Here is a 24,910-nt window from a genome sequence, read left to right as displayed (position 1 = left end):
AATTGAAAATCCTGCATAAATGTCATACAATGATTCTTGTTAAATATGAAATAATTTTTAAAGAATAAAATGTCTAGAGAAATTATACATTTATTCCATCTATTTTAAAAAGTAAGTTTAGTCATCTTTCAAAAAGAAAGAAAAAAATGGGAATTCCAGGTGAAATATTAGAGGCTGATGCTAATACTGAATATATGCCCTGTTCATTGGTAGACATCTCTGTGAAATAAAAGTAGGCTTAAGTAAGCTTTTGATTGTCTACCAAGAGATACCAATAAAAAAATATCTGTGGAATTAATGTAGTGATTGATCTCTAAAAATCAAATACGAATTACCTTAAAACTAGTGAGAGTAAAGTAGCATGTGGTACTTTTTAAGATCAACTGTGACTTTTCTTTTTTTTTTTTTTTTTTTTTTTTTTTTTGAGACAGAGTCTCACTCTGTCGACCAGGCTGGAGTGCCGTGGTGCAATCTAGACTCACAGCAAGTTCCGCCTCTCGGGTTCGTGCCATTCTCCTGCCTCAGCCTCCCGAGTAGCTGGGACTTCAGGCGCCCGCCACCATGCCCGGCTAATTTTTTGTATTTTTGGTAGAGACGGGGTTTCACCACATTAGCCAGGATGATCTCGATCTCCTGACCTTGTGATCCACCTGCCTCGGCCTCCCAAAGTACTGGGATTACAGGCGTGAGCCACCGCGCCCGGCCCCAACTGTGACTTTTCTATCCATTCTCACAACTTCATAAAAATTAAATGCAGGAGGCCAGGCACGGTGGCTCATGCCTGTAATCCCAGAACTTTGGGAGGCCAAGGCGGGCGGATCACTGGGTCACTTCAAGACCAGCCTAGCCAACATGGTGAAACCCCGTCTCTACTAAAAATACAAAAATCAACCGGGCATGGTGGCGGGTGCCTGTAATCCCAGCTACTTGGGAGGCTGAGGCAGGAGAATCCCTTGAACCCAGGAGGCAGAGGTTGCGGTGAACCAAGATCGCACCATTGCACTCCAGCCTGGGCGACAGAGCAAGACTCCTTCTCAAAAACAAAAATTAAATGCAGGCTCTTCCAAACTCTGACATGGCTATTTGGCCCATCTCACTTATTTACCTTCCAAGTTCTTCAGCAAAAATTAAACAAGTAACACAGTTGTCTAGTGAGTTAAAATGCTAGACAGTGTCCTTGAAAATTCAGCCTTCTCCTTAAGGAGGGGAGAAAATCAACTGCAGTGATCATAGCTCAGAGTTCAGCACATTCACAGGTGTGGGTGTGTGAGTGTGTAGTCGGTTAAACCATAGCAAATTGCCCTTTGTGTAGGTCAAAAACAGCTAAATATCACCAATTGCCTTTAGATCAACCTAGTACAATGTTATTCTTCTAACTGAATGACTTTCAAATCAGAAGGGTTGAAAGGATTTTCTCTTGAACAATTAGAACACAAAGTCCTCAGAAAGAGCAGGAAAGGGCTTTGCTTTTCCCCATATACCTTCTTTTCACAGGCCCTTTCATTTCTGCCAGCAACACTATTCATGGTTCTCCAAAGCACACTCTTTCCTCTTTTCTCTCTGGTCCTAGTATGAACAATAATCAAGCCTGTCTCCTAGTATAGCTGAAAAAAAAACTAAGGGAAACCAAAGGATGCATTACAGCATAGATCCATCTTTCCTTATTAAAAACCTATTACCAAACAGTTTTCTTACCACACCATGTAGCTTGTCAGTTGCCAAACTCAAAGGTTTTGTTCAATGCACAGCTGTCCAAAGATACCCTTTTTAACTTGGAGCTATTCCCAAATTTCAGTCTTTTTTTTTTTTCCTCCTTCTCTTTTCCAGGGAAAGGATTAGGGTAGATTGAATACTGAAACAAGAGTAGAAATAAAGATTAATGGTCCACACTTAGGTCAAGCGCTATCATCTTTCAGGAAAGCACTTGTATGAATGTGGAGCTTTCTTAGCCTTGCCCACCACCCCAGTAGTCGGTAGTGTTCAGCCTAGTTCTTATTCCTATCATAGAGTCTGGTGGCACATGAGTACTCAAGAAGGAGGTTGGAGGCCAGGCGTGGTGGCTCATGCCTGTAATCCCAGCACTTTGGGGGACTGAGGTGGGTGGATTGCCTGAGGTCAGGAGTTCGAGACCAGCCTGGCCAACATGGCGAAACCCTGTCTCTACTAAAAATACAAAAAAATTAGCTGGGCATGGTGGCGGGCACCTGTAATCCCAGCTACTCAGGAGGCTGAGGCAGGATAATCGCTTGAACTGGGAAGTGGAGGTTGCAGTGAACCAAGATCATGCCATTGCACTCCAGCCTGGGCAACAAGAGCAAAACTCCAGCTCGAAAAAGATTAAAAAAAAAAAAAAAACAAGGAGGTTGGGAGAGCTCAGCTGGAAAAGCACTCTCTTTGCCAGGCTTCTCACACATGGTTTCTCCAGGAGACTCAGGAAGGAACCTGTGGCATCTTCAGTCCCTTCACTCTTTTTTAGCTCTTAGCTGAATTTTACATTAACTTCCAAACCTGACTTTGAAACTAGTGTTTCAGCACCACTGGAATATCAGAGTGCATTTTCCATAAACAGAGAAGCACAGCAGCAGACGTCTTGACAGGCAGAGAAAGAAAATTAGGCAGGGTTGTCCTCTGCTTGCTTTGTGGTGGATTTTAAACAGTGATCCCTGCTTATGTAGCTATAATGACTTTATTAAGAAATGTGTTCTTGAGTAGTAAACTTAATCTATCAGACAAATGAAACCACAAATTTAGTTGAACTGGAAATCACTTGTTACTTTGGCTCTTTAACTATCATTATAGCATAAATTGCAACAGTTACAACCGTCTCTGGGAGTACATGGATATTTTACAGCTATTGTAAATGAACAGTATTACAGTTGGAGATATGTGGCTGTAAAACCACAGGAAGGGTAGTTCAAGAAAGAACACCTGGTTTCCTATAGTCTTCCAAGCCCGTTGTATCAAAAGACAGGAAATATGTGCTTTTCTTATCACCTTTTAGGTGCACATAACAACACATAAGCACATAACAACAGGTGGCTGTATATTTATGCAAGACAACACTACATGCATTGGCCACAGATGGTATAAAGAGTCAAGAGTCCCAATTTGTGGTTGTACTCCCTGAATTAAACCTACCCCTGACACAAACAGCACTTGCCCCCAGATAATTTAAGCATCTAATCACTAGTATTCTGGATGCAATTCATGGCATGGAACATTTGATAGGTCTTCTTTTTTTTTTTTCCAGAAGTTCAAATTAAGGGCAAATATCATTAGCTCCAGCTGACCAATGAAGAAACTGAAACCAACAGAGGTTTAAAAAGCAAAGTGTCACACCCCAGTAGAAAAATGGGCAAATGTCATGAGCAGACAATTTATAGAAGATACACATGTGGCCAATAGGTGTTAAAAAGTGTTCAGCCTCACTAGTAATCAAATAAATGCAAATTTAAGCCACAGCAGTGTATCATTTTCCCACTCTAGTATTGGGAAAGTTAACTAACTGATAATACTCAATGCTAGTAAGGAGGGAATGAGATAACCTCTCCCACTACTAGCTAATGAGAGTATGAATTTGTACAACCTCTGTGCACTATAAAGTAATCTCTCAGGTTGCCTCAGGGGTCTTTTAATATGTCTCATTTGACCCAGTAATTTCACTCATCGGGCTCTGTATTATGGAAATATTTATTTATAAAAATGTTCAGCAAAACATGTGATATGAAAGAAAAAAACAAAAACTCTACTTTCTGATTTCTATTTGGGAGAATAGATAAATAAGTGTTTATCATGTAATAAGACATGCAACCATTAAAAGGTATATTTTAAGAATATTGAATAACACAGGGAATGCTAAAGATAAAACATTAGCTGTAAAAGTAGGACACAAAATTTTAAATACAATCCTAGTTGTATGTTTTGAATGTATGCACAGATTATGCCAAAAAAGTAAGATAAATGAAATGAAATGCAGTGAAGTGTTAACCGTGATTTTCATTGGATGGTGGGATTACATGTAATTATATCCTTTGTGCATTTCTATATTTCTAATTTTTCTGCCATGAAAAAGTTATCACTTTTATAATTGGGGGTAGGGGGGAAAGGTTACTTTTTAAAGCAAAGAGCACAAGATTCTGAACAAAGGAAGACCAGAGTCTGATATGAGAGCATTAGCTTTGCAGCCATCCAGACCTCTAAGATCAAAACTCTTTTTGAACCAGGATGTTGATCTTGGATTCCTGAGACCTGAAAAGGTTTTATGTTTGGGTTTTTCAGAAAGGTTCCGAAAGCCCCTTAAGAGTAAATTTAAAAAATGTTATATGTGCATTTTATGTGCACTTTTCTTGGGATACATTGCATAGCTTTCAGATAGTTAAACAGATCCTTGACCACAAAAGTTAAAATTAACATCAAGTTTAGTTGAGTAGCCAGTGAATCAGTTTAATCTGACTATGATTAATGTAGTCAAATCGTAATGTGAGTTTCACTCCTCCCCTTCATTAACAAGATATTTAACATTTCATTCAGGATCATGTTGACAACTCTGACAGATATAAATCTAGTACACTAAGCTACAATCACCTTGGAATCTGAAATGTGGTCCTATTCACAAGCCTAAATAAAATGAGAAAAGTAATAGTTATGTTATAAAAATAACAATTACTAGTGTTATTTCGTAGTTTACCAAGTACCTGTATATGTAATCTCATTTAATTCTTAGCACAAGTTTGTGGTGTAAAATGGTAACAACACTCTTGTTTCACAGATAAGACAACTAAGGCCCAGATAGAAGAAATGACGGGTGAACAGACAAGTAGCTAGTTTAAATGTCTCCTGACTACAGTTCACTGCTACTTAGACTCCTCAAAGTCTCTCCTTTTTCATTCTTGTTTTTGTTCCTGCCAGATACAGTAGGACTCTCTCCACCCAAATCAGAAGTCTGTCCCCTAAAAGCTGGGTGAAGGGTACACAGCACCTCTACCATTTTTGCAACTTCTTGTGAGTCAGACTATTTAAAAATAAAAAGTTTTAACACAACAAAACACAAAACCCACTAAAACTAAAACTTAACTAAACTGAACTAAGCTAAAATAAAATAAATTTTAAAATTCCTTCCCTGCACTTTCCACCTACCCCTTCTTCAAAGCTCCCCTCTTCCACAGGGCCTTCTTCAGTGCACTGGCCAGTAGGGACTGAACCTCTTAATGACTAAAATCAAGAACAACACCTATTTTTTTCTGAAATACGCACACAACAAAACAGTTGAGGATTGCATTTTCTAAGTGACTGTGTTGTAATCAGCTACCCAAAGCAGAAGTTACTGGTAGATCTAGGAAACACTGACACTACTAGCTGAAAAGTGGAAAAAATCAGGTCAGTTGTCCAACTGCTGATTTTTTAAACTTTTTTTTTTTAACGAGGTCATTTAGTTATTTGGTTATCTTGTGTGAACCCAGATGAATTTCATCAGTCAGGCACCATTGAGTACTGTCTTTCGTGGAATCCAGTTCAAGATCCCTTGAATCAGGATCACTCTGGGACTACTGCAAGGTTCTGAGGTGCCCAGAGAAAATGCTACCATACAGTAAGAGAAGTCTAGAACCAGAACCATGTGAAAGTACTGTTTCTAAACTTGGAATCCAAACTTAACTCTATGCTTTAACTACAGTTAGTAGTGCTGCCTTGCAAATGCTGTGGGACCTACCAACACTTAGTTCATTTACCTACGGGCCTCCATGAAAGTGTTGCTAAGTGAGACTCCATAACTAGAGGGCAAGGCAACCTGAGTTCCCCTATAATAGGTGTGAAATCATATATAAAACTCCAAGCCCAGGTGAACGAGGAAACCAAAGAAGGGAATCTGTGTGAGTTAGAGGGGGCTCACTGTCTTCCTTTTGTCTGATTTCTAATCACACAGATAATTCACCATTTTATGTTATGGCCACTTCACTGGTGAAAAGGGTGAAGGAAGACCCACTCCTTAGTAGGCAACTGACTTACATAAAATAAGATTACGTAATTACTGAAAACTGTAGCACTACACTTCAGGCTTGAGCTGGGGAAAAAGCAATCAACAACCACATATTGAGAGTCTAGAGTATGCCAAGTACTGTCCTGGGAATTAAGACATAGCCCTGCTCTCCGGGAGTGTACAGTGTGGTAGAGGAATAAAGACAGGTGGCATCTGTGGAATGTGAAGCCATCAGGCTTCAGAGGCAAGAGAGAATCTATCGTTGGGTAATCAGGAAAGGATTCATGATTGTCAGTGCTCTAATGAGGGGAACAAGGCTGTGCTTAAAATGTATTTCATATTTCTTTCTCATAGGCCCACAACAGAAACCTACTCTCCATAGATTTTGATCATATAACCCGCACAGGAAAGATCTATGATGATCATCGAAAATTCACCCTTCGAATTCTTTATGACCAGACTGGACGACCCATTCTGTGGTCTCCCGTAAGCAGATACAATGAAGTGAACATCACATATTCACCTTCGGGATTGGTGACGTTTATTCAAAGAGGGACATGGAATGAAAAAATGGAGTATGACCAGAGTGGAAAAATTATTTCAAGAACTTGGGCTGATGGGAAAATTTGGAGCTATACCTACTTAGAAAAAGTAAGTACATAGGGGTAAAAGACAAGTTTCAAGTTTCTGAATGAGACTATCGAAAATGGCCCTAATTGTCCATCTTGGTGAGGACCTGCAGGAGAAAAGTCTGTGTTCCAGCTGTTCTGTTCTGTAAAAGTAACAAAAAGATGTTGAACTTATAAGGATAAACTGTTTTTCAGCTGAAAATTTTCCCCAGTCCCACACTCTGCCAAGTACTCTTTCAGACTAAAGTAAGAATAATGGCTTAGCTTTCTCCTCATTTGAACATCTTTGTTCATGCTTTTGAAAAGGTATCTTTATTATTATGAAAGCTCATACTGAGGGAAAAATAGCTAGAAAATTATAAAATCGTGTTAATGTACTCAGCTCTGGTAAAAGGCTTTTTACCCAGAGGATAAGCATTTCTAATTTTGTTAGGATAGTCAGTGAAATTTTAGTTGTATGCATTTGAAGACTAATTTCCAAAAGTAATCAGCCTGCGGGAATGGTGGTAGTGGGGCCTCATTGGTAATACTTTTTTGTGTACACTGAGTCTCCAATAGCATCCATAATGGGAGCTTGTGGCCTGTGTCTGGGAATAATAGAAAAACATTTTAATCCCACTACAGGAACCATTTGTCAAACATCAGCCCCTACAGAGCAAAATGGTTTCTGGCCAGATTGGTACCAGAGGACAGTAAGAGTAATTGATCTCTATCTCAATGTCTAATCTCCTAAGATAGTGCCTCTTGCTTCCCAAATCTATTCTTTCAACACATTTAGGAATTCATCAGTCCTAAATTAATTTCTACAAAAATTGAAAAATGCCTTCCCTTGAGAATTCAAGGGTAATCAGTATAAGGTAGCTTCTAGATGTTCTTAGAAAAGTCATAGGAGCTCATAGCTCACATGGCAGATTTCCCTGTTGGTACCAAGTAATGCCCAACTTTTCTGATACACCCTCCCCAAAGTTAATAAAAACAGTGTGCCAGTGGTTATATGTCATTATAAAACCATGTTACTAGTTCCCAGAGTTTATTGCTGGAGAATTTACCAAGTTAGAAATGCCTGGAGATAAAGCAGAGTTCACTTGGGAGCTAGGGCAAAAGGAAGGAGTCCTTTGCTGAATCCACCTCGTGTCCTTTTCTGCTAAAGACATTCATCAAATCTATAATCTATCCTCTACACTGGCAAAATCTGAATCTTATAGAGCAGGTCTTTCCTCTTTTGAATTTTGGTAACAAGAATGATTGGCAAAACCGTATGACTAGTGCCTACAGAGTGCCAAGCCTGTTATAACATTAACTGAATCCAAATATTTGCTGGTATGTGTGCATAGGCAAAGTATTTCTTAAGGTGTATATTGATGACCTTCATATGAAGAAAAACAGATGCTACTGATCACTAACAGAATATTGGCTGAATTAGTTTTCCAGAAAGGAAGACAGGTTTGCACCAATCTTTCCACATGTCCTCCACATGACTACTTAAGTAGCCAGCACTCCTTAGAAGCATACGTGGGTTTGCACTCGTAATTCCAACCTCAATGACACTAGAGTCCAACCAACTGAGCTAATTGCCTATAGACAGTCACATCTAGGTCTCATAAGACTTTCCCTTTAGATTATCTGCACAATAACATAAGAGCCTATTGAAAACTTCAGTTTCATCCCTGGGTGCAGTTACTGAGCCTCTTCTCTGACACCAATGAGGAGATTTTATTGTTTCTCTTTTCTGAATTCACTGATTATTCCATCAAATTTACTTAAGCAAAGAATCACGTGAAGCAAACTTCATAAGTTCTCTTTGCCACAGAAACCTAGTTGGCAATAATTGCTAAGCAAACAAACAAAAACCTCAGTGAGACTGCCAGTGTCTGCAGTGTACAAAAATAAGACCTTCCTCACCCAGAATAAGGTATCAAGACAAGTCCTGGTAACTTTCTGACCAGTGAGACAAACCAGCTTATTTGTACCTTTGAGTTCACTTTTGTTCTTTTCTTGATTTTATATTTAATTTGTTCTCTAATTAAAAGAGTAGCTACTGATTTAAGCAATCCTGTTATGCAAAACTCAGAACCTACAAAACGCATACTTACGGAATGATTCTTTACTTTCCAAAAATCATTTGTCATAAAATTGATTTTATTAACATTATTATTACCAGTAATCATAACTAATTTGCTTAATAGATATAATTAAATGAAATAACTTAATATAGAGCACCCAAGTAGAGAATTTAAATGCTAGCTAGCACTTACTGCCACTTGGAGGTAAATCAAAGCAAGAAAGAGCAGAAAAAAGGAAGGGAGGGAAGAAGGAAGGAAGGAAGGGAGGGAGGGAGGGAGGGAGGGAGGAAATTAAAGCATCTTTGAAATTGTGATTCTAGAGGGAAAAAGGGAACATTGAATTTACCAAAATCCCAAGTAACATGTAACTTTTTCAGTGACTTGAGGTTTTGCATCCCCTTGTGTTCTTTCCAGTCTTCTCTTTAATATGGCCTTTGTGGCACATTCTCTCACTATGACGGGGCAGAGCAGGGATAAAGAGGCTGATTCTCATAGTATATTTTAAACTAAGAATTCCCAAGCTTTAACATGGATTTCTCTTTTTACACCACAAAATACTCCGGTATTACCATGTGAATTTGCTTGCCATACCTGTGTCATGATGTATTAAAAAGCAGCAGCAGATTTTTCACCTTAACATGCAGAAATTTTGTAAAAATAGTTTGACCTCCTCTAGAGTAAGTGAAAGTTATGCATATCATTTTCATGCACAATGGTTTGTAGCCATTAGGAGAAAAATAATTATTTGGATAATGGCTGTGGTTGCTTAATGATCTCTTCCCTATTAAAAAAATCAATTATTATTTCTTAAATTTTCTCTATGTGGTCATTAATTCTCTGTCTTGATTTATGAGACTTCTCTGAGTTAATTATATTTTGAAGACTTGTGGGCTAAAATTTTGTATTACAGTAAATGTAAATCTTTCAGTTTCCTAAAATAATTCTTATGAACTTCATTTTAAAAATGCATTTAAATATATTTTATAATCATTTAATAAGATATTTTAGCCTTATACATTTACAGCAATTGCCTCTTTGGGGCTGACGTTTTCAGAGGCTGCCTAGAGGGACAGAACGACGACTGTGGCTTCAGCTTCCAGGTGGCGCCACACTGCCATCTGGTGGTCATTCAAATGCTTTAACTTTTCAAATTTCTGCTCTCATTTCTAGTCTCGTTCAAATAAGCATACAGCCATGATTGCTGTTGCTGTTGTTGTTGTTGCTTTTACAATTATATCTTTTAGAACCTCACAATCAATTAAAAGAATAAAAGTCTCCCACTCTGTTATTTGGACTAATAAGAAATGGCCTTTTATCCTATAGCAGCATTGTGGACATTGGATAGATTCATAAGCATTGTTTTTGAGCAAACTGATAATAATGCCCACCCAAAGTGAAAAAGCAGCCAAATGAGAGCTAAATGGTATTTTGGCAACATAACAGTTACATTCATTTGATTTCTAATCACATCATCCACATTCTTGCCATTGGCAGGAAGCTTTGAAACAGACCAAGGGCTTTTGAGACAGCCCAGCATCAGCACCACCTAGGAACAGGGTTCAGGCAGTAGTTTACTGCAGGCTGGAGGATGAGAACAGAGGAGAGAATAACAATGACGTGCCATAAATACTTGGAAAGGCTGGTACAGCAACTGAAAAAGGCATGGCCCAGGCAGGCTGGTACTAGATAATATGTGGGGGCCGTATGGTGATAGTCCCTGGCCCGTGTCACAGGTGACAGATGTCATTTACTCACGGCAAGTTGACAGAAGAGAGTGGAAAGGAACTGAGAAATGTGACTTTCAGCCTAGAGATAATGCAAAAGCTTTTCCACAATTCCTGTATAAAGCCTTTCCACCCCTGCTCCCTGCCACCTGCTTTCCCACTCATAGGAAAATTTCTTGCTGGTTCTATTGAATTCTGCCTTGGTCCAGGGAGGCAGTTATCCCTTAATGTCTCCAAGCCCATTCAGGATTTCCAAGTCTCTTTCCTTTTGTTCAGGAGGTTTTCAGAGGTCACAGTGGTGGAATGGTAGGCTGTGGCAAGCTGCCGGGTGTTCACAAGTGACGAATTGACAGGATTTCTGCGCTCACCTCTGGCTCTCCAGGCATAATGTTGGTAGAAAAGAAAGAATGAACAACCGACCAAATAACCACTGACTTTGACTTCATGGTACTGAGATGCAATTCAAAATCAATAATTCCCAGAAGGGTAGGGAGGATATGCAGTTTCAGAAAGCACATTCAATATTAAAATGTAATGTCATATTTAGAAGATATAAATGCACATTACATATACTTATGTAATTCACATTCATAAACATATAATTTGTGCTTAGAAAATGAAACTATACCTATTGTTTTCATAACACAAACTTGAATAAATAACCCTCAACTAAATCCCTTTGCTTGAAAAGGTAATTTTCAAAAGGAGAAGAATAAAGCTCCCCTAGGGAGTCATATCAGAATCTCCAAGGATGAGAAATTTTTATTTTTATTAAAAGATGAGATGCACATGTCAGTCAATTACAGTCCTCCCTAAAACAGTGCTCCTTTTATGTCTGTATTTGCAATTAAAACAAGACAATCAGTATTTATGAAACACCTATTACCTGCTAAGCATTATACCTCAACAAACAACTGTTTCTGAAATACAGATCAGTTTAGGGGAGAGGGGTTGCATAACCAGAGAATCATTCAATTTTAATGACATGCTTCCCTAATATTAAAACACAAATGGAAATGTGAAGTTAAAACATCAATTGCAAAACAATAATAATACCATAATAATATTTTATGCACAATTTTTAGGAAGATATCTCCGTGAAGTCAATCAATACTTTATGGTAACTATAAATTAATTTGTGAAATGCCCTGCCATCCATTTACCTTCCTCTGAAACATATGCACATTGAAGCAACCTTTCTAAAATACCAACTTGACGGTTTCTCCCAGCTTGCACGTGCCCTCTTGCAACCGTCCCTTAACTTTTTTAAGACCCTTCAAGAGTGCCAGATGCAGTGGCACACATTGGTAGTCCCAGCTACGCAGGAGGCTGAGACAGGAGGATGGCCTAAGCTCAGGAGTTTGAGGCTGCAGTGAACTATGACTATACCACTGCACTCCAGCCTGGGCAACACAGTGAGACCCTGGCTCTAAAAAATAATGAAATAAAACAGAAACCCTTTGATGACTCCCTGTTGCCAACATACTTGAATCCAAACTCCTTAGTGTGGCTTAGAAAGCCTAGCATGATCTGGACTCAGCCTACGTAGCTGACGTCATCTCCTGCCATTCCCACCATTCCCAACACACTCAAGCTCTAGCCACACAAAATTTCTCTGATTCTCTGAAAAAGCCATGTTCTTTCTCATATCCAGACCCTCACAAGGCTGTGCTCTCTGCCAAGAATACTCTTTCCCTACCCTGGCCCCAGGCTTTTGCCTGGACAATCCCCAGGCAATCTTTATGTCTCAACTCAGATGCCACTTTATCCAATAAGCCTTTTCTGGTCTCTCAAGTCTGAGTAAGTTGGTCTTTCTCTGCCTTTCAGAAGCACTCTGTAACTCCCCCGTCATAATACATTTCACACTATATTGTAATTGCTTGGTTGCTTGTCTTTCTCCTCCATTAAAACTGTAAATTTCATGAAGATAGACACCACTATTGTGCACTACTGTATCCACTAGGATTTGCCACAGTGTCTGGCACACAGAAAGTGCTTGATTAATTTGTGTTGAATGGATGAATGTGTATTTTCTTTAATCGCCTCAACTTTAGTTGTCCATAATGTGCTATTCTGCCTTTGTCTCGTTTCAGTCTGTGATGCTTCTCTTACATAGCCAGCGGCGTTATATCTTTGAGTATGACCAACCAGATTGTCTGCTCTCAGTCACCATGCCTAGCATGGTGCGTCACAGCTTACAAACCATGCTTTCAGTGGGCTACTACCGGAACATCTACACCCCACCAGACAGTAGCACTTCTTTTATCCAAGACTATAGTCGAGATGGCCGATTGCTACAGACCCAGCATCTGGGGACAGGGCGCAGAGTCTTGTACAAGTACACCAAGCAAGCAAGGCTTTCTGAGGTGCTCTATGATACCACTCAGGTCACATTAACATATGAAGAGTCTTCTGGAGTGATTAAGACAATACACCTGATGCATGACGGATTCATCTGCACAATCAGATACAGGCAAACAGGTTTGTTGTGAAAGAGTGATGATGTCTACAACAACATCACTATTTTCTTATGACGTTTTTACTGACCACAGTGTGAGATAGAAGCATTAATCTACACACCTTCAACCCAACTTTCACTTTACTTATCAAAGTATCTGACATTGAAAATTTAAAGCATGTTATAGTCTGATGAAAACTGATTTCTTAAAAACATATAGTGCATTTCTTTCTTTCAGCTCTCAAGTAATTTGAAATCCAAGTGCCTAGTGTAACCGTATACCCATTCCTGCTCAGCACCAAATCTTCTCAAAGATGAAACTGCAAGATATAAGCCTCACTGAAACTAGCTCAAGCCCTGTGTAACCTTTATAAGCCTCAGTTGATGACAAAATATCTTCACAAGTCAGAACTTTCTAATGTATTTTACCCTTTGGGTTTATAGAATGCCGAAATCCAGTTACTTTAATGCTGGAATTTGTCAAAACCTGACCCTCTGACTTTGTAGCAAAGGTTAAATGAAATGAAAGCATTTTTGTCAAGTGATTATAGCAAGAAAACATGTTCATAATATCAATTTCATCACCCTGGGCTACTGGATGTTATTACTTCTGTAGTTTCTATAATTAAAATGTTCTATAACTATACAGTATTTTAATTTTTTTATATTTCAGGATTACCACTATGAGAATATATATCCAGGAGATAATATGCCCAGGCATTTGATATCAGAGATCAATCTCTAATATTTTATTATGAATATAAAAGCACTGGTACTAAATAAAATAACACTAGACCTTTCTGACTCTTCCACACTGATCACCTAGCTTCTTACTGTTTTTGTTTCGGTTCCTATAGGACCTCTTATTGGACGCCAGATTTTCAGATTCAGTGAAGAAGGTCTTGTGAATGCACGGTTCGACTACAGCTACAACAATTTCCGTGTCACCAGCATGCAAGCTGTAATCAATGAAACCCCTTTGCCTATAGATCTGTACCGATATGTTGATGTCTCTGGCAGAACAGAGCAGTTTGGAAAATTCAGTGTAATTAATTATGATTTAAATCAGGTCATAACTACTACAGTGATGAAACACACCAAAATCTTCAGTGCCAATGGACAAGTCATTGAAGTCCAATATGAAATCCTAAAGGCAATTGCCTACTGGATGACTATTCAATATGATAATGTGGGCCGCATGGTAATATGTGACATAAGGGTAGGAGTAGATGCCAATATAACAAGGTACTTCTATGAATACGATGCTGATGGGCAACTTCAAACTGTTTCTGTAAATGACAAAACCCAGTGGCGTTATAGTTATGATCTGAATGGAAACATCAACCTCTTAAGCCATGGGAATAGTGCTCGTCTTACTCCTCTCCGATATGACCTCCGAGACCGCATCACCAGATTAGGAGAAATTCAGTATAAAATGGATGAAGATGGCTTTCTGAGGCAGAGGGGAAATGACATTTTTGAATATAATTCTAATGGCCTGCTGCAGAAAGCCTACAATAAGGCTTCTGGCTGGACTGTGCAGTATTACTATGATGGGCTTGGGCGACGCGTCGCGAGTAAGTCCAGCCTGGGGCAGCACCTTCAGTTCTTTTATGCAGACCTTACCAACCCCATAAGAGTTACTCATTTGTACAACCACACAAGCTCGGAGATTACATCTCTGTATTATGATCTCCAAGGTCACCTTATTGCCATGGAGTTAAGCAGTGGTGAAGAATATTACGTAGCCTGTGATAATACAGGTACCCCACTAGCTGTGTTCAGCAGCCGAGGTCAGGTCATAAAGGAGATACTATACACACCTTATGGCGATATCTATCATGACACTTACCCTGACTTTCAGGTCATTATTGGTTTTCATGGAGGACTCTATGATTTCCTTACTAAATTAGTGCACCTGGGGCAAAGGGATTATGATGTTGTCGCTGGCAGATGGACAACGCCTAATCATCACATATGGAAACAGTTGAACCTCCTTCCTAAACCATTCAACCTCTACTCCTTTGAAAATAACTACCCAGTTGGCAAAATTCAAGATGTTGCAAAGTATACCACAGGTATTTAAACTATTTAAAACTTTAAACTAAACCTGAGTAACTCAGTGCTGTTGATTTTATCACAGAATCTCAATGCCTTTGTAAATATGCTTCCTCTTCCTGACAGTTAGCCCACAGGTTATTGTGCATTTGCTGTCTTCCTTAGTTTTTTGGAGTGAGCAAAACATGCATGTTAACATAAAACATAATGCTTTTGCATCCTGCTACATTTTTTTTAGCTGTTTCTGTGTTTTACTCTTACATGCTTATATGAATAATTACGTAAAAGAAAAATTCAGGATTCTGTTTCATCATATAAACCTAATATGATGATCCATGTGGCCTTAGTACCACTATCACATTAGGAATTTCAATGTAGTAGGCTGAGCTTATAATTCAGGGTTATCCACAAATCAAAATTTTTCCTTGTAGAGAGAGGATCAGGTGTTTTAGTGTGGGTCATATAAAGGGGAGTTTTAGGCTGGGTGCGGTGGCTCACGCCTGTAATCCCAGCATTGGGAGGCTGAGGCAGGCAGATCACTTGAGGCCAGGAGCTCAAGACCAGCCTGGCCAACATGGTGAAACCCCATCTCTACTAAAAATACAAAAATTAGCCAGTTGTGGTGGCACGTGCCTATAATCCCAGCTACTCAGGAGGCTGAGGCAGGAGAATCACTTGAACCCAGAAGATGGAGGTTGCAGTGAACCAAGATTATACCACTGTACTCCAGCCTGGGCAACAGACTGAGACTACATCTCATAAATAAATAAATAAATAAATAAATAAAAGTTTTATTCCTAACTTCTATTGCCTAAACAGTTTGAAGGCAGGAGAGGTATCTTTCAAGTCTTCAACAAAGGTTATAAAGTATGGGATTTTTTCATTTTCTTTTTTAATATTGTGTCTCACAGACATCAGAAGTTGGTTGGAGCTATTTGGTTTCCAGTTACACAATGTACTACCTGGATTTCCCAAACCTGAATTAGAAAATTTAGAATTAACTTATGAGCTTCTACGGCTTCAGACAAAAACTCAAGAGTGGGATCCTGGAAAGGTTAGTAAAAGTTTTATCACCTCTTTTTAGCTGAAACAACAGAAGGGCACTCCATACCTAGAAATTATATTTACATATATTTGCTTACTGACATTTTAGTCTTCTTGAATATTCACTAAAATGTGCACAATTAATGAGAAGGTAGAAAAAAAGCTTCATGAGAAAAAGATCAGAGAATTGGAATTTTGGGGGAAAAAAGATTAACAGGTTACTTGATGACTGCTGCAATAGGTAAATAAGAGGAAAGAGGAACTGTACTTTTAAAATTCTGAAATGGGCTACCAAGAGCAATTATGGATTCTACCTAGAGAAAATTGTTCAGTAAGAGACATGAAAACATCAGATTTCCAACTGTAAAATAATTTAGGGGATGATGTCTTAAGAGCATGGGAATAAAAGAATAAAATTATTCTGATAAAGAAAAAATACATAAGCACAATGAAGCAAAAATAATGAATATTACAAGGGTACAGTTTTGGGAAAAAATAAGAACATCAAAACATTTAAGATTCAGCAGATGATTTCATCAGACGTGTGAGGTACAAATGAAAATAAGAAGGAGCTTTTTCTTTCAACTGAAAGAAATGTGAATATCTGTGTTTGCAAAAACAAAATGAGCTTGATACAATAAAACTGAAATGTGGGTGTGAGACCTTGAAATTTAAGTCTAAAAAATTATAAGGGACAGGAAGTTCTAGATAGGTCCTATGAATCCATCCCTTTGTAAAGATGTAAATGCTTTTTGTAATTAAAAGTCCTTCTAAAAAACATTTAGCAAAATGTTGAAAATTGCTGAAGCTTCGTAATGGATACTTGGAGGTTCATTAGTCTTTTCTCTTTATTTCTTAGTATGTTTGAAAATTGCCAAAAATAAAAAGGTTTTTTTTTTAAGTCCACCTAAAAAGATCAGTGAATTTCTGGCTGATTTGCCGTAGTTAATTATAAGGTCTTAAACTCTTTAAAGTAGAAACTATGCCTTATGCATTTCTGTGTGCCTTGCTGTGCCTAAGTATTAATCTACATGTAGTAATAACATCTAGTCAATGTGAGTGAAATCAGTGAAAATAAAATGCCTGTGTTTTGGGAGAGCTGGACCCACTTAATGTGCCTTTCAGCTCTGCAATTCTGTGATTTCAAGTTTAAATGTATTTCTTCATGCTTAACTCCAAGACATAAGAATGCTAGGTAATCACCTGTTAGTCTTTTCCAAATCTCTGATGAAGAGGTTCCAAATCTGGCTGATTTTTAAATCACTCACTGGCAAATTAAAGAGAGAAGGAAGCAACCTTGCAAGCCTGTCCTTTCCACAATCACCAAGTATCTGACAGATGTCTAACTCCATGCTGCATCTGCTCTGTGCCTCTCTTTCCTAGACTATCCTGGGCATTCAGTGTGAACTCCAGAAACAGCTCAGGAATTTCATTTCCTTGGACCAACTACCTATGACTCCCCGATACAATGATGGACGGTGCCTTGAAGGAGGGAAGCAACCAAGGTTTGCTGCTGTCCCTTCTGTTTTTGGGAAAGGTATAAAATTTGCCATCAAGGATGGCATAGTAACAGCTGATATTATAGGAGTAGCCAATGAAGATAGCAGGCGGCTTGCTGCCATTCTCAATAATGCCCATTACCTGGAAAACCTACATTTTACCATAGAGGGGAGGGACACTCATTACTTCATTAAGCTTGGATCTCTGGAGGAAGACCTGGTGCTCATTGGTAACACTGGGGGGAGGCGAATTCTGGAGAATGGTGTCAATGTCACTGTGTCCCAGATGACTTCTGTGTTGAATGGGAGGACTAGACGGTTTGCAGATATTCAGCTCCAGCATGGAGCCCTGTGCTTCAACATCCGGTACGGGACAACTGTCGAAGAGGAAAAGAATCACGTGTTGGAGATCGCCAGACAGCGTGCTGTGGCCCAGGCCTGGACTAAGGAACAAAGAAGGCTGCAAGAGGGGGAAGAGGGGATTAGGGCATGGACAGAAGGGGAAAAGCAGCAGCTTTTGAGCACTGGGCGGGTACAAGGTTATGATGGGTATTTTGTTTTGTCTGTTGAGCAGTATTTAGAACTTTCTGACAGTGCCAACAATATTCACTTTATGAGACAGAGCGAAATAGGCAGGAGGTAACAAAAAAAATCTCTGCCTTTGCGTCACCAAAGACTGCCTGTTTTTAAAACATAAAATGGTTTATTGTATTGGTTTTCTAGATCAGAACTCTGTATATGTAAATATGGAGGAAAAACATATCCAACTGCCTTTCAATGTGACGGAAGATGGTATTTTAATATTGTTTGTTTAAACTCTTTAAGAAATGACAGAGATTTTTATTTCTTGTGTGGCAGTATTCAAAATAACACAAGTAGAACTCAAACAGCTAAAAACAGTTTTCGGAAAGCACCACTTTCAATTTGCCGAGCCATGCATATGTTCCAATATCCAGAAAGAACCCAAGGTTCTCTATTTCTATTGTGACAAGCAGTTTCATCCTTAACTGTTGGCAGAAATTGTGGGCTATTTGAATAGGTGGTGCAGTAGTATCTGAACCTTGCATTTCAAAAGACTGCCAGCCCTTTCACATTTTCCAGATCTGTTATAGGAAACTTAAAAACAGGTGTAAAATGTCTTCAGCCACCATCTCCTAGAGTCAGGACCCAATTGCCCTTCCTTCTTGATTATTCCTCCTTGCTTGTTAAAGTAAATGCCATATTGTTGTGCTGTGTTTTGGCATGTGGTGGCTGGGTTCTGTCTACCATGCTTCCCTGTGGGTGTGGTAACTAGACTGAATAGCCACTATTTGCTCATGTGTACGTGATACCAAAGCAGCTGGCCAGCGTGACCTCTCTCACACAACCTGTTTTGACTCAACTTTTTACTAAGTTGTCCAGCTGTATTGGTATCATGTAAACGTAGCTTTTATTAACCTGGGTAGGAATTTCTCATTTATATATAGGATGTATTTTGGTCATAGTTTCACATTAGTGATTCAGCATCTATACACTAATCCAATGGTTTTGTGTACATGAAAGGTAATTTACTTAAAAGTATGATTCTGGTACAAAAACAAAAAGAGGCTTTAGCAGGCATACGTGCCTGGGATGCCGATACATACATTAACTACTACTGCAGAAATTCATAAGAGCCAAAACTGTGAAAAAATACACCTAGTACTTAAGTGAAAGTACTAAAGGGAAGACCAGACCAAACATCACAGCAGTTGCTGCCACATTGTTTCAGCCCACTTAGATTTATCTTTCAAATGTACAATTCTGTATTGAACATCTCCCAGCCATACTCAGGAAATCGAATCAAGTGAATCCTTTCCAACCAAAAACATTTCAACTAATTATAGAGACGCAGACTCATTTTTACTAAAATAATTTATATGGTTAGTTATTTTCGTTCTCCGTCCTTACCCATTTATTTTTATTTAATCATCTCTACTGCCTAGGAAAATAACTGTTTTCCAGGACGGGTTATTTGTTCTGTGATCATTTAAAATTTGGAGAAAGGTCAGGATTAGTGTTAATATCAGCTGCAGTTTCTCAATCTCTAGGAATCCTGCAGTAAAAGAAGCCCCTTGGTGAGCTGAAAGATTTGTGCCCAGTGACAAAGAGACAGTTTGTAAAATGCTGTGTAATTGTAAGTTACCACAAATGAAAATACATGACAGCACAATGTGGCCCGTAGAAAATTCCCCTGAGCCAGCTTCTGCACTTTCATCACCGAGTCTGAACATTTGCTATGTCTGAAGGCAAATTTATGATGGAATGTTAGTTTGGATTCTTTCCAGCTGCTACCTAAATGCAGTGTGGGGTCATTGCCTTGCTTTGCGATGACAGTTTCTTTGAAAATATGCAAAGTCATAAGCTCATGTTAAGGTTTTCAAGAATCTGCCTCCTACTACACAAAGGAAAGCAAGGGAAAGGAAATGACCCTGGCAAACAGTAGGGAAGGGTGTATTCAAACATTTCATTTTCAAAACCTTTGGGTTAGAATACCACTTACACATGTATTCTGAGAAAGAGAATTCATGATGAACTCATCTCTCTTTATAACTGGAAACATACCAACTTGATATATTGCTAATCCATACTAAAATCATATTATTGGGTTTTTCCTGAATCAGGCCTGTGTTAATGGTACAGTATTTATTCAGAATGGGAATTCTAAAATTACTAACAAACTTGTTGAAAATTTGAATACCTCCACATCAACCTAAAAAAGGACCTTAAGTTCCTAGAACCTCTGATGTTCTTTTAAATTAATGGAAAAATAATTTGTGAACTGTATATAGAGAGTGCATTCATAAATGTGATTATGTATTTTATCACGAATCCAAAATGTCAATATTAGAGTCTATTTTGCTTATATTTTAAGCAATTATACTTTTTTGCAATTCACTGATGATGTATCATTTTCAAACTGCTTTAAGTATCCATCAGAAACAAGTATTTGAAGCTTTTACTTAATAGTGATTACCTTGAACTGTGGATTTCTAGTTTGTAATACATATTTAGTTGGTTCGTGCCTTTAGTTTCTTAAAGTTACATTTGTATTATATTCAGGAAATGCACTTTTTATTACTTACAGCTGTGGTTTTAATACTGCCTTGAACTATTATTATTCTTTTTACAACTCCTAAAGTTCGAGGGAGGAAAGAAAAAAAAAAAAAGGTTAGCACTAATGAGTAGTAAATCGAAGAGAAACATTTTGGCATTTCTTAACAAGAACATGGAGATATTGAGTATATCACTTCCTATTCAGCTGAATAGAAAGAATGCCTTCATTGACTTGCAGTTCTGAAGTTTAAATTATTGAAAGAACAATTCATTTGCATTTCCTGATGAAAGTAAAAGCATTTTTCAGAGAAACATATGAATTTCTCATACCCAGCAGACAGATGGCTGACACTGCACAGCCACACACCATTCGAGTAAGTTAAAGTGAGAGCATAGTAGTTAGACTCTCCTATGAAGAACATTCTGGGCTGGAGGCAAGGAATACTCCATGGTTGTTTCTTTTTCCTAGTTAAGCCCATTTTGTTTGTGCTTTTCTGTTTTGTTTTGTTTTGTTTTCACTCTTGCACTACAGTCTAGAGATCCAAATGAACTGAAAAGTTCAAAGTTTAACACATTTAAATATGTTTATTTTTAGTTGTCATTCTAATCGTTATTGATTAGAAGCATGACTCCTGAAGGAAAGGGAAGTAAATCTCAATTCATACTAACTTTCAACAAAACACTTGCCATATAAATAGGTATATGATTTATTTTTAACCCAAAAAATGTATGAAATAAGTGTGTCCTTTGCTGTCAATTTATCTAGATGATCGATAATATATAGACTGCATATATATAATATATACAACATAGCCAAATGTATGAAAACTTGACAATGATGTATAATTTGGAATTCACATGCTACCTATGTAGAGAGGTATGAAATTAAGTTATAATTTTCATGAGACTTTTTGATCACTGTTGACACAGTTTCAAGCATTCCATCATGTTATTTTGACTCTTTTTCTTTTTTTCTTTCTTTTTTTAAAAGTGTATTTTTAACTAGACCAGGCCCCACTATAATATCACTTAAGAGAGTCAGGGCAAAGTTTTTGCATTTATGAAGATGTGTCCATGTAAGGGTGATTGTAAAGGAGTTCATTGGTAATAGAAGCAAAAGTATAGTAATGAAGTATTGAAAAGAAAATTTTGGAGAGATTGGAGCATATTATATATAGCTTGTGGAAAGACATAAGGCTACAGATTGAATGGAGCATTCCTGTTTTCTTGAAGAAATTCACATACACATAGCTGACCTGACTAGTACTTCAGCTCTTCCACAGCCTTCTATAAAGGTTCTTTCTTCTGCAAAGAAAACAAACAAAAAAACAAACAAAAACAAACAAAAAAAACAGAAAAAAAGCAAAAAACAAAAAACGAAAAAAAAAGCAAAGTGAAATTTAAAAATACAGAAAACAAACAACAAAAAAGAATTCAACCATAAATAGTGACTATTATTTCAGTGTGTCCTTCATGTGAAAGCTATTAAGGACCAAATATACTACTGTTTATATGAAGAAATTACTTTCTAAACAGTAACTGAAAATACTTAGAGTTAAACTTGCTGTGGATTTTGTCTTGGCAGTTGTCATCTTACATTATTTGTCAAAGGAAATGTGTTTGGCAGTTAAAAATCTTTCCTTAGATTTAGTGGTGGACTTTAACCTCTTAAATAAATGTTAGTATATCAGATTGTGTCCTTGAAAAATATTTTACTTGTATGAATCATGACAACGTCTAAATCTTTACTATTCTTCTGGCAAAAGCATCAGTAAGAGAGAAGGCGAAAAAGAGAAGTATAGCCTTTATGTCAGAAAAACATTCTTTTTAGCTGCTTACTTTCTCATGAAAAGTAAAGATGTTTACAGTGTATGTCAAGTTTTCCGTTTCTGTATAACAACAGTTAGAGGTTCTAATCATATTGAAAATTGTGTTATAATGGTCTGAGCCATGTTGCTAGGAAACAATAGGTTCCAATTTTGTATTCCTGCTCTCCTGTGCTGAAAAGTGACTGGATACTGTACAGGTTCATGTTCTCTGGCTGCAGTTAAATGGTCTTTTGCATTTTGCTCTGGCTTTCAGGCCAGAAGCATGCATTTTTCTACAAGAGCATCACAACAACATGCTGTAAATATTTAAAGTTAAACATTATGTGTTGATATTTGAAAGAAAAGTACTTTGAATATTTCATTTTTAAAAAATAAAATTGCCAATGAAAAATGTGTCCCATTTTATTCATGCGCCAAACTGCCTTCTCAAGTCAGTCTGGTCACCTTAGATAGGACAAGTGGCTCACTAACAGGGAACAATAAAAACACATCATCTTGAAAATGTAGGTACAGAAATAAAAAAGTCACTAATCCTAGGCAGACGTCTCTTCATTTTTATTTTTCATACAAATAGGATCTCTGACACAAATGACCATTTAATAAACAAAGAAGAGTAGCTGCTGCAAATGTAAATGCCTCTAGGCTATGACTTTTAAAAAGGCTTCGCTCTGCTTTTGGTGCCTTTCTCAGCAATAGAAAGAAAATAAAAAATTATAAAAATGGGGTGGGAGAGATATAGGAGTTCAGGGTGTCCAAACACACTGGCAAAAAAATGGATGTTGGGGCGGCAGCCAGTGGGGAAGGGTGTCAGGGAGGGGAGGCAATCATGAAACACTAAAAAAATCCTATGCAATTACAATTGCCATTTGGCACTTGTTTTTCACAAGAAGACATTTACAAGTGACGCTGGAAAATCTGGCCAACAGATCTTCAAAAATTCATCTTCATACTAGCGGAGCACATATAGTCCAAACAGCCCATTACTGAAACTTGGAATCCTGCAATTTACACTTCAAAATGCCCTGCTGCTTTTTTATGTGTGTGTGTGTGTTTCACTATGTATATATATAGTGAAAAGAATCATGGAGCAGAAGACAACCTTGATCATCTCAACACAACCCATCAGTAAAAAATAATGGGAGTAGGGGGTTGTTAGTATTAATCATCTGGATTTTTTTCAAAATATGCATCCCACCTCACACTCAGGGTATTTTTTAAAAGGGCAGGAGCTCCTATAGGGAGATAATTATTAAAGGAAATAGGAGATTTTTGTATATTCCTTCCCTATTCACTCTCCTTTTTAGAGATCTGTGAATATCAATGTTATTTAAACATTCAGTAATATTACTACCTTAAAGTTATACATATATATAACTACACACATATATATATGTAAATTATTGTACCTTAATAATCTTGTGAGGTTAGTACGACTTAATTATTCCTACTTGGCAAATACAATAACAGTAACAGACTGACTTACCTAAGGTCACGTGGATAATCAGTGACAAAGATGAAAAACAGTGGGAGTTGAACAATGAGAACACATAGACACAGGGAGGGGAACATCACACACTGGGACCTGTCAGGAGGTGGGTGGCAAGGGGAAGGAGAGCATTAGGACAAATACCTAATGCATGCTGGGCTTAAAACCTAGATGACAGGTTGATAGGTACAGCAAACCACCATGGCACATGTATACCTATGTAACAAACCTGCACATTCAGCACATGTATCCCAGAACTTAAAGTAAAATAAAAATTTTTAAAAAAATGTTTATATGGCCCACCAGGTGACTAAAAAAAAAAAAAATCAGATCTCATGCACTCCTGCTTTTACTCTCTCTGTCCAATACTGAATGTGATACGTACTATAGCCTTTTGTCATCTTGTGAGAAAACAGTTCTATTTCTGTGTGTATGTGTGCAACCAAGATGTATATATATCTCAATTCCATATATGTTAATGGGTTCTATCCAAACAGTTGGTCAGGCTTATTGTATCTTGTTACGTTAAAAAAAAAAAAAAAAAAAAAAAAAAAAAAAAAAAAAAAAAAAAAAAACCTTCATTTAAGAACTAAATGACCTAATGATAAGAATTAGCCTTTTACTACAAGTTTGGCCAATGACCCCAAATTAGGAAAATATCCAAACTGGGTAGTTTGACTTCCCCCCTAGTTGCAAACTGCAAAATAATGGTACCCCATTTACTGCAAGAGAAAATATAAGTGTCAAAGTTGAATGTATGGCATCCTAACAGGAAGACCAGGCATCCCATAACCTTGAAATGCTCAAGGGCAAATCTGGGTTGTACTAGTAGTAGACTGGATTCTAAGCTTAACAAAGTGAATCAAATAAAACATAAGCTGATGTTGAAACATTATTAACAGAATTTAAAGCTGTTCCTCACATTTTTAATTCTGTGTCCATTCTACCCCAAAGAATATCTTAAATCCAGCCCTTTATTTAGAGCAGAGGACTTAATCAGAGGCATTCTTTATAGACTTATTCTACCTGTGCACTACCACAAAGTTTCCCTGCCTGTAACAGCCAAACAGA

The 24,910-nt window shown here is 37.7% G+C and overlaps 1 protein-coding gene across 1 annotated transcript in view; it reads left to right on the top strand.

Annotated features, from left to right (window-relative positions):
- TENM1 (teneurin transmembrane protein 1) overlaps positions 1-21,800 on the top strand; it is a 122,674-nt gene extending 100,874 nt beyond the window's left edge. The window contains exons 9-13 of the mRNA XM_015128153.3: positions 6,329-6,625; positions 12,484-12,871; positions 13,706-14,926; positions 15,818-15,960; positions 17,334-21,800. Coding sequence (XP_014983639.2) covers positions 6,329-6,625; positions 12,484-12,871; positions 13,706-14,926; positions 15,818-15,960; positions 17,334-18,092 — 2,808 coding nt within the window. The 3' untranslated portion in view covers positions 18,093-21,800. The remainder of the gene's footprint in view (positions 1-6,328; positions 6,626-12,483; positions 12,872-13,705; positions 14,927-15,817; positions 15,961-17,333) is intronic.
- Positions 21,801-24,910: the final 3,110 nt, after the last annotated feature.

Source organism: Macaca mulatta, chromosome X (assembly GCF_049350105.2).
Source record: "Macaca mulatta isolate MMU2019108-1 chromosome X, T2T-MMU8v2.0, whole genome shotgun sequence".
NCBI classification, from domain to species: Eukaryota; Metazoa; Chordata; class Mammalia; order Primates; family Cercopithecidae; genus Macaca; species Macaca mulatta.
Note: the sequence above shows the minus strand (reverse complement) of the source record. Positions and strands in the feature narration are given on the sequence as shown.